Genomic DNA, 11,607 nt, shown 5'->3' with positions numbered 1-11,607 from the left:
CATTCGCACGTGAATGACAGGACAACAACACTTTGTTCAACAGCTGTGTTTTGACTTCGATGCATCGCAAGCTGTGTGATTGCAATAATATGAACCGGTTTTGGTTAAAACAGCTAAGTTAAAAGTACAAGACATTTGTTTGTTCGTTCGTTATATAGTAATCTTCGTTCTTAGTGAAAGGTTGGATACAGTTTTCGAAAAAGAAAGCATATTTTTAAAAATCTGAGTCGTATATTTCATTGCAATTGTTTCCTATTTTGAAATTAGAGTAAAAAATAAGCATAATGAATTAGCATAGGGGAAAACCAATGATCAAGCTTTCATCTCTGTGAGAAGGAAATCAGTAATCACAGAAAAAAAAGTACCATGGTATTTTATATTTGCAAATAATAATAATAATAATAATAATAATAATAATAATAATATCCATGAGTGTGCCGCGAAAATTCAAGTTATACCCGTAGTGTGCCGCAAGTTGAAAAAGGTTGGGAAACGCTGCTATAGAGTATAACCATTGGATGTAAAACTGAAAAGTTTAACTTCTTTTTATCATTTTTCAAGAACGAAATCAATTAGGACAAGCTTTAATCTTTAGCTTTATAGTTCTTATAATTTACACTTTGCACCTGTACGATTGATTAGGTTGACTGCAAGACTCAAGACATGTTAACTGGTAATACGTTTTGACAAACAACATCTACTTATGAGTGGTCAAGCAGTAGCCTAAGGAATTATTGTCACTAACTGATGTCGAAAGTATTCCGTATTGCGCATGATTAAGTCGCACAAAAAATATACGAAACTGTAACAAGGTTCATTGCAGTAGCCTTCGATCTAAGACTTGCACCATATGGTGACACGAGGCAAAATAAGGAAACATTACCATGTATAGATATTGACAACAGTTCTTGACATTTCACTGAAGTAAAGGAAGGTTTTAAGACACTTGATTCATCATATCAATTGTGATCGAAAAAAATAAAAAATAATAATAAAACGTCATATAAATGTGACCTTGTACTTGAGGAGCAAAATCACAACTTTCTGCTTACTGTATGTGACAAGGAAGTGAATCATTACAGATTCATATAGTTTCTAGTATTCTCCAATGATGATTTTAGAAATTTCTCCTGAGGAGAATTTCATTACACTAGAGATTTGAATACAAAAGTAGTCCTAAGAAAATAATGGTAATCCAGGTTGAAAAAGATAGGACATATGGCCTCGTGGAAAAATTTCGTACCTCAGGGGGGAGGGGGGTGAATTGTCCCAGGAGCACTCCTTGAAACCATCACTGATTGGAAATAAAATAAAATCAGTATCACCCTATTATGCCCTGTGAGTTAAAACTAACAAATTATATTAATGAGATTTAATGATGATTAGGATTAGAATTAAAATTTCTGAGCTGTCGGCAAGGAAGGCCACTTAGCCCGTCACGTACACGAGGGATGACGTCACTCGGTGATCACACTATCCGATGAAAGGGAAGGAACCATCCCGGCATTTGCCTGGTGTGAATGAGAAAATCCCAGAAAAGCCTTACTCAGGACGCCTGCCTGAAAAAGCTGTTCCACTCTTTCGACTGAGTGTCGACACCGAATATGAACCCGGGACGGTCAGTGATGATGACGATTCATCACTGAAATAATTGTGGAAGTGCAAACCAAGAAGAGAACATTGAAAAAATCCATGAACATGATGTTATCTCACACAATCTCACATGCTCTGAGCTAGAAGACAATCTATTGAACATTGGATACATTGAACAATGAATTTAGCCTCCTAATGTAGAGTGAACACTCCTCTCTTACCCTGACTTTAAAAAGTTCCAAGATAACTTTCTTAAAAAAAAAAAAATACTAGACCAGATGCAATATGCCGAATATTCGTGCGAGAGGGGTTGATTCACAACCATTCTCACTATTAAGTTTTCAAATCAATCGACAACAAGAAACTGAACCCTTTTCCCACTCGGTATAAAACATTTTACGATAACCTATGTAAGTATTATTCAATTTTGACAAAATATGATGCATACATTTTTTAAAGTTTCCACACAATCCTCAATGTTTGAGTCGTAGTTGAGTTGGTTGTAGTGGGTCGAAAATTGTTACCTTATGCCTTCCTTGCTCCTATGATTTCAAAAGTAGCTTTCATAGAAAAAAAAAAAGCTTTGAATTTTATGTAAATGTTTTTGAGGATTCTCCATCGTCCCTAACGCTTTGAGATGAAATGGGTTAATACTGAGTGAGTGAATCCTGTTCCTGGCCATGATGTAAATAAAATATTACCGACAAAATTTGGTAGAAATACTCGATTACTCGAAATACTTGAATAATTGTTCAAAATTAGAGGCTTAGTTGTAAGGTTTGCGGTTAAAATTAGCGAAGGGGAAAAGAACGGTGCAGATCATAAGTAGTTATTGATATCAGAGACTGATTTCTTTTGGAAATTCATGCCACGAGAAGTTAGGGGGTGGATGAAAGGTTTTTAGAGATGGAAACTCTTGAATATTTCATGTTTGTGCATTTCATGTTACCTCTTCTTTGCTGCTAAAATATGTATTTACACCCACACTGAATGCATGTTCTACAGAGGTCGAAGTCTACAAATAAATCACATTTCTAGAATGGTAGTTCAAAACGAATTCAAAACGAATGCAATTGAGAAAATACGCTAATATTAAGTACTATTATATTTACTAATGGAAAATTTAAAAAAAATGGAACGAAAAAGAAAAAGTAAGTAAAGAAAGAAAAACAAAATGAACAAGTTCTAATTTGTTCCACGAAAAAACGGAATATTCCATGGTTTTCTTCCTATAAAGTGAACAAATTCCAAGAACTACTGTATGTTCCGGAATTATCTCAGAAGAAATAAAAATCACAGATTAAAATATATTGTTATTATTATTATTATTATTATTATTATTATTAAGTACTATTGTCGTTTTCGGCAGCCTATAACTCCGAAAGGAAGTATTTGTACACCGATGTTGGACTATACTTTGTGTCTTATCTTGGTGTCAGGAATCACCTCCCAAACGTTGTCGGTGTTGTTTTGAAACACCCTATATATATATATAAGGTACTTGCGGCAAATAAGGCCCGGAAGGAAATAAGGTCCAGTGCAAAATTTCATAATTTAGAAGCACTGTAGAAGAAATCTGACCACATCACAAGTAGCGATTACTCACACAATGCCTGCTTGAGCGAGTTCGTCTATTTGTGCATGGTTAGATGGAATGCTGGTAGTATTGAAGCATCGAGAAGCCAGTTTCCATGTGTTGATATAATTTAGGGAAGCAAAGTAAGTTAATTTTTTCTGAGTAGAATAAAGGTAACCCAAAATATCTTGTGTACTTGTGATGATCATAGTGTTTAGTATTTGGGTTAGTAGTTACTTCGTTTTAGTTCGAAATATGTTTATAGATAATGATTTGTAAAATGACTAGTATATGGTCGGTAAATAAGGCCCATCAAAAATCTACTGGTATTCATTACCCTTCAAAACATGTATACCTTTTAAATACTTAGAAACTGGCAACTTGAATGTGTGTTAGTTTGTTATTCTTTCTTGGCCAATGCCAGTCTTTGTAGTAGGGCGGTATATCGTGTTCGGGCCTAGTTGTTGACTATGGGGGTTCACAGGTTCGAGTTCTGCGTTGGCGTCTTTGATAATATAAATCTCTATTTTTAATGCATGCTAATGGCTCATACCACTATTTTTTGGGTATATTCTAAGCATATTTTCGTGCAGTTCTGAGCGTTAGAGGTATCGTGGTATTGTTCATTATGCGACAAAGAATGGATCGTTGCCATGCGAAGCTGTAAATGGTGCGATGCATGGGTACACAACGAATGAATTGGCTTGGTCGACACCAATGATGAAGAATTCATTTGCTACATGTGTTATGAAGCGTAAACACTGTTGAAAGTTAATGTGAAATCTGTTTCGAATGGTGATTTGCTTATTATATGTCCAAGCTTATTTTTTAACGTTGCAACGACTTAACTAACAAGTGCATAACACAAGGGAGATTGCCTATATCCTTATTATTTCATATTCATATTCTTACTAAATATTGTTTTATTATTAGTATTTGAAGTGCTGTAAAAATGTTAGGTGTTAATTGAGCCCTAGTGGTCTCTCAGGTTGTAAAATTTTACTTTTCGAACGGTGGGCCTTATTTGCCTACCGTGCGGGTAATAAGGCCATTTTGTATGTTTCTCTTTCAAATACGTTTTTCATACATTTAGCTCAATGTTCAAGTTAAAGTAAATATACCAGAAGATAGATAAAACATTGACAAATAAAATACATATACATTTTTGTCTACTACATCATATGTATTTAAGTAATATAGCTTTTATACATAGGTGAGCCTTATTTGCCGCAAGTACCTCGTCTCATTTTCGAGACGAGAGATTATTGGTCTCGTGAGCTATAAATGAAAATATCGATTTTGCTTTATTAAACGCAATTTACACACGATTTACCAGTCCTGTTTCTCAGAAAAGCTTACACAAATAAACAATGATAAAGAAATTGATAACTTATGTTGTAGATTAATACGCAATATTTGAACGTTGTTTTCTTCTGAAGGGATACAAAACAACTTTTAATGCTAAAGAACACCAAAGATGATAAGAATGATGAAAAAAAAGTTCGAAGTTAATAAGAGGCAAATTTATCTTAATTTTTGTCACCACAAATTGTCTCAAAGTTCAAATTTGGCTTATTTTTTTGTTGTCATGTCCTCCCCTCCCCCTATAAGCACTAATTTACTAAACATTGTCATATTTATTTGTTTACAGAAAAAGAAACTACCCAATTTATGATATTAAATTCATCTTTTAAAAAGAAAAAAATTGAAGTTTAACCTTTCGACCTTCCGAAAGGCCACTGTGCTGCCATTTCCCTGTGACTAAACACAATTAATCTTATTTTTGTTGATATCGTACATATTCAGGAACAAAATGACAACTTGCTTGGCGAGAAGTCTGATAGAAATGGAGAAGTGATGTAAAGTAAATGTTTGTTCAGGATAAACATTTTCTTTTTATCGGGATAGCAGAGGGACATTATCTTGTGTAAGGAACGTGATAAAGGCAATTTTGAGCGTTGGTTATGCATTTTGAAGTAATAGTGTAAACTTAGAAGCGAGGTGGTTTGAAGGGAATCTGCAGAAGTTGAACTTTAAACATAACTGATAGTCAAACAATCACGGACTGTCACAAACAAACTTAGCAAATCAACAAGAAAGATTTGTCTTTCTGGCTGCTATCTTATTATTTTATGGATTTTTCTCTACTTGCTGTCTCCTTGTCTTCAATTACCGTGAAGGCCAGAAATTAAAGAAGTCTGCTCGAGAATAGGAGAAAGGGGTTATCAGCGAAGCTATCACCCTTAAGGTCAACGAGGTGACGCTGTGGGTTGATCTCCGACGTCAAAGGGGGCGGGATCACCACATGAGCTAGGAAACTTGGCGTCAACATGATTTGATGAAATCTCATTTTTTAATAATATTAATAAGAATATGACGGAAGTTCTGAATGAACAGTAGGCAATAGCCTAGTGGTGGGTGAGCTTCAGAATACTGATAACAGGACTCGTGTTTTTCTAGCAACTTCTTGCACAAGTTAAAAATCGCTACCAGCCTGTAGCCAGTTCGTAAGTTCTGCCCAGAAGTGTTTTACATCTTTAGACACAAGCCTTCCTGTTCTGTGAATTTTTCGACAAAAGTGATTCTTATTTTTATTTACGTTTCTTCGTTCTACTCGTTTCCTTGAGCCCACTTGAAATTGTTATCGCAACATTCCATTAATGTGATAAGGGTAGTGTTGTAGGAAGCAATATTATCTTCTTTAACTAACACAATGGCTCATAATATATCTGTTACTTCTTCAATACCTGTTGACATGATTCAATCTCAAAACACTTCCCGAAACAAATACGATGTTGAGGACGATAACATGTTCTCTGAAATTGACCAGGACAAAATCTCGCCTCTCGTTGACGATCTTATCACCGTTAAAAGAGATCCTTTATCTATTAAAAAGATAACAAGCATGCCGATAATTTCGAAATCTCTTCATGATTCTGGTATGGAAGATTGGACTGCGGATTTAGAGGAGTGTGTTTTGTCTAGCAGTGACGACGAAGTTGCACGAAGTACATCCAGCAACGACGACCAATCTGAAACAGAGCTTGAGCAAGCTTTCAAGAAGGCAAGAAAGTCAGCGCTAAATAAACGTCGACGCCGAACAACATCGGAACCATCATGGCGACATTTCAAACGAAGATCTCGTTCAGCGAATAGAAAAGTGTCTTCATCTACTTCCGAGAGCTCGGACGATGATGATTTCGACAGAAAAAAAGCGGTGATACAGTGTGGCAGGTATCAAAGATTAAAAAATAAGCTTAATCTAAAAGGGAGAAGAAGGTATACCACTATAGGAATGGGTGAACATTCAGCCCTTGTGGCTAGCAAGCCTGATAGTGCACCTGCAGCAGGTGGTGATGAAGAATTGGAGCTAGGTTATACCAGTGGCGGATCGCGCTTTAGGACTAGTGGGGTACCTGCTGCAACCTTATACGCATCTCCGCCTGATTTAGCCCGTTCTATTTCAACCCGTGGCAGTGCTTTCAGTAGTCGAAGAACAAGTTTTGATAGTACTTTCGGTACCCAAAGATTCAATCGTCGTCAGTGGCTTACTTTAGTGGTTTTCGGTATTGCGGATTTTGCCAGCGCCATCTGCATCTCACTCCAGGCACCATTTTATCCACAGGAGGTAAGTACTTGCACTGCATTTTCTCAAACGTAATTTCATCATTATTACTGTTTTAAATTCGCTGATTAGTTTGCTTCCATAGAAACAATTGTGCAAATCTTGCATTGCGATATCTAAGTTTAAGTTGTTAAGTCAGAAAATAGAAGAATTTGACGTATTAAACTTTATTGCGTCCATCAGAATAAAAAAATGTGTCTTGTGTGAGAAATTAAGCATTAAAATAAATAAGGCAGATAAATTAGGCAAATTAATAAACTAATAGAGAATTAGATTTCTCTGAAACAATTATAGAGTCGAAATACAGTATATGATTATAGTGTTTTTTTCTCTTGTATATATAGTCAAGAGAAAGAAAAATAAATGACGTATTTCGAATTTTTAAAATGGCGGATATATTCCATATAAATCACATTTTGTTGTATCAAAACATCCAATATATTTCAATCAAACATTTTCTTATACACATTACATCTGGAGAACATCATATAATTAGTGTAGCCAAACCCAAACAATCACTTAACTCAGGAAGATCAACTTATTCCGTAGAAAATACGAAAACTTGATTTAGGAGCCGTTCAAAAATTTTGTGGCCCCTGATCCAAGATCCAATATAGGCCTATTTCAATCAATCAATCAATCAATATATATATATATATATATATATATATATATATATATATATATATAATGCGCCTTATATCTTGAGAACTACATATAGTATAGGCAAATCTAAACTATCAGTTAACTCAGTATGGTGTGCTTATTCCGTAGAAATTTCGAAAACTCGATTTATGGGCCATTGAAAAATTTTGTGGCCCTTGCTCCAAAAACTAATTATTGTCCAAGATCTCAATCTTTTGATGATTTTTTTAACATTCCTAAAATTCTTGGCCAAGATCGCAGTCTTTTGATTCATGTTTTTTTATCATTCCTAACATTTTTGTACTGTAGCTTCATAACTATATTACTTACAGTCGCATTCTTGTGTTTGCTCTGTGGTTATTTACTGCCAGGAGAAAAATTTTATTGGACTTGATTTGTTGTCATGCTTTTTCTAACGACATTTTATTTATTTTATTTATTTATTTATTTGCCAAACTTCCAGATACAGCAAGGCAGCCATTTTACACTGAAATTATATAACATAGAATATAAAATTAACAATAACAAGTGTAAACAAAAATCTATATATATAAAGGTCTATAGTGTAGCAATAACAAATTGAAAGAAAACTAAGGTTCTATAAGTGTAGCAATAATTTCCCGTCGGAATGCATTCTCAGATTTAAAGATATCCACATCAGAAACAATGGAATTAAATTCAGAAGCCAGTTTATGGAACAAAGAACGCTGAATAATTGATAATAGAGGCGTGTTGCAATGAAGTAGTTCACTATTTCTAGTTCTTCTTGCAGGTACCCGAACATTAAATTTAGAGATTAGTTCTTCAGTTCTAAGTTTCTACATTTGATTCATTTGTACAGTAAGAAAGTCATAAAGTTTCAAAATTCTCCTTGTTGTTTTGTTTCCTTTCTTTTTCTTTTTCCTTTTTTTTTCTGAAACACATTATCGTGTATTGAAAATTTGTGGTGTTCATAACTAGTCGTAGACAGGGGTGGACCAAGGCAAAATTTCACCCGGGCAAAGTGACATTTTTGGCGCCGCTCCTGTAGTCTTAGCCTATATTTTACGTTTTGTTACAGTGAATTTGATATTGTAAACCCATTTTCAAAATGAAAATTAATACTGTGATACGTGATATAGGTATATTTAGTACTTCTTCAGTTTCACACAATCTATCGACTGAAACAAGTTTCGTTTTTAAACATCTCTTACAGATCAGATATATTGCAGAATTTTACAGAATATTATACAATAAGACCTGTCTTCAACGGACCCTTTATTAAACGAAAAACTGTCTTAAACGGAAATATTTCACGGTCCCATGAATTTTGGAGAACAAAACGTGTAAAACTCCCTTCATTAAGCGGAAACTGTGTTACGTGGACAACAGAAAGAAAAATAAACATTTAACGGAAAATTCTGTTCCGGACTACAGCGTTTAGATGTTTAGACATTCTGTGGGACATATACATTATACTGTTTGCGATAGAATGTTCGTTCTTTTGTTAAATATTTCCGGACAGTGTTGACCTTCCCCAACCACTACTCATATTCACCCCCCACAAATTGTCCTTAATCCCCGCATCTTAATCAATAATCATAAGGAATGTCGGAAAGAAGAAAACGAGATAGAGGAAGAAGAGTAATACGATACCGAGTTCCAAGAAGAGTGTAGAATAAATACATATCAAAATGCTCTCAGAAGTTTAAAGGAACTGCAAAAATTTGCCTTACGGAAAAATGATTCTGATTCACTTAGTATAATTTCTCAGTTTAAAGTGTATGCAGAAAGTCAAGCAGCCAAGCAGCAATGTACACAGAAAACCCTGCTTGGCTCTTAGAAAAATAAAGAAAACGTGTGCATAGCAAATTTTGTATTCATTTTAATTTTTTTGTGTATTTATTCGTAGAAGAAAGAAGTACTGTAATCGAACAATGTACGTACAGCAATATATTTTGTCAGTATGCCCCTTTATAAGCATGTATTAAAAAAAAAAAAGAAAGAAAGGAAAGGTCTACCTCCACTAAGCGGAAACCTGACTTTAACGGAAATTTTTGCAAGTCCCACTCGATTCCGCTAAAGACAGGTTTCACTGTATAATAATACTTCTTGGGACGCGGCAACTCAGCGGTAGAGAGTTCACCTCTGGCGCATGGAGTCCTTGGTTTGAACCTAGCTCGCGCTAAGTGACGTTTGTGTGTGTGTGCGTGGGTTTTCTCGGGGTTCTCGCGTTTCCTCCCACTTTCTTCACTCTACCATGTTCATTCATTTCTCATCATCAGCATCCCCTTTAGTCTAGCCGGCATAATCGTGGGACGTAAAACTTAAAGATTTCATTTCATTTTCATAATATTAATTCTTATAATATTGTAGAATATGTTGCGACTATGCTTAAATTTTTACATGTATTTACATCAATGATGACGCTAGCTTTGATTTTTGGAGAGGTGATATTTTTGTGGGGTAGCTTTTTTTTTTGTATAACGAAAATAATACTTAACCTAAATTAGAACACAATATGTCCGGGGGGGCAGTCATGAAGGGCAAAAGATGCTAGCGGCTGAAGGGGTACCCGCCCTTCACCTCCGCCACTAGCGTCATCATTGACTTACATCCTCCCTTGATATGAGTATTATTGATTAGAATATATTGTTCGTCATGTCCAGAATTACCGTTTTAACTTGTCGCCGAATACAATTTCTATTCGACTCAAGATTGACTTTTTTTATTTTTTTCACATGTGTCGGAGAGATATTTGCATTGGTTGCACTGACCTCAATTTATCTTTCTCAGTAGTCACCATTTTGAGCATGTGCTAGCAACTGATAAAGATTATTCACTGCCACATTTTAGTTGCTATCTTTAATTATGCTAATCGTGTACTCTACAGCTGAAATTAAATAAAAATAACGGGCATAATATATTCTCCTTAAGTGTTATAAATCACACCACAGAAAAAGAACGATTTGGACCTTTCTTTGCGGTCTTTGAATTTCTAAGACGGACTCATCCTATCTTCACTAAACTTGGAATGATGATAGCTCTTCACGAACTTACATGTTAATACGTATATGAGATATTATAATCTGCAGACATTTGGTTTCCTAATCATGAGCTATCAAAATCCTGGACTTTCGACATAGTCAGTCTTTGTAAAGGGGGGGGGGCGGGTAAATATATATTTGTAAGAAATTTTTGTAGAAAGAAAATGTAACGAACTTTTAAGTAATTTCACCCTTAAGAAAGTAAATGATGAGGCAGACTACATCCCTTCTCCATAGGAGGAAAGCTTGTTAATCACACTAATATAGTAAGAACGTAGACACAACCCATATTTATATCAAATTTACGATATTCTAGTCAAATCCACTTCTGATTTCAGACCTCAAACTCTTTACATTATTTTTGAAACTATTATTATAACATCAAACGGAAGTTTGATATATTCGTGAGGGGGCAGTCGCACGTTGACATTGATTGCGATGTAAAAGGCGAGGTGGACAGTTCTGAGGACATTCTTGACTTTTAGAACTCGTGGGGGGGGGCACTGTGGTTCAGTGGTAGAGGGCTTACCTCTGGTGTAAGGGAGTCTTTACTTCGATCCACGACCAAGTAAATTTGTGGTGAATAACATCGTGCCCGTGGGTTTTCTCATTCACTTGCCGTTATCCTAAAATGGTATAAATGTGGGACGTTAAATTGAGAGATATAATTTAATTTCGAAGACTTTCAGTACTGACTCGATGGTAGACTTAAGACATGATGGTTGAGAGAATGTCCTATCCATAAGGCACGGATATGCACCTTATAATATCCAAAGGGCATTAGTCCCTTGGTACAAGAATGTCTATGACACATCCTATACTTTCCAGTGGACGACTTGTAGACTTCTTGTACAACAAATTCATGTGTCCGCTTATGTCTCGGAAACGGGATTTCTTGTGGTCAATTTTGCGGGATAATTAAACGACAACTTCTGGACACCCAACTATTGCCCTGTGGTAAGTGTAACTCACAAGACGAGATATAAATTTTTGAATTTGAGACGAGGAAAGAAACGCGACAATTCCCGCCATGTTTCTCCGTGCTCGTGGGTTTTTTCGGGGTTCTCCTGTTTCCTCCCACTTTCTTCATTCCACCATTTCACTCATTATCACCGTCTCCTTTAGCCTAACCGGCATAACCG

The 11,607-nt window shown here is 35.5% G+C and overlaps 1 protein-coding gene across 1 annotated transcript in view; it reads left to right on the top strand.

Moving 5' to 3' along the window:
- Nucleotides 1-5,341: 5,341 nt before the first annotated feature.
- LOC145693641 (MFS-type transporter SLC18B1-like) overlaps nt 5,342-11,607 on the top strand; it is a 67,271-nt gene continuing 61,005 nt past the window's right edge. The window contains exon 1 of the mRNA XM_081769830.1: nt 5,342-6,797. Coding sequence (XP_081625956.1) covers nt 5,883-6,797 — 915 coding nt within the window. The 5' untranslated portion in view covers nt 5,342-5,882. The remainder of the gene's footprint in view (nt 6,798-11,607) is intronic.

Source organism: Thermobia domestica, chromosome 8 (genome assembly GCF_964235325.1).
Source record: "Thermobia domestica chromosome 8, izTheDome1.hap1.1, whole genome shotgun sequence".
Classification (NCBI taxonomy): domain Eukaryota; kingdom Metazoa; phylum Arthropoda; class Insecta; order Zygentoma; family Lepismatidae; genus Thermobia; species Thermobia domestica.
The sequence above is the reverse complement of the archived record's forward strand: the minus strand, read 5'-3'. Positions and strand labels throughout refer to the sequence as shown.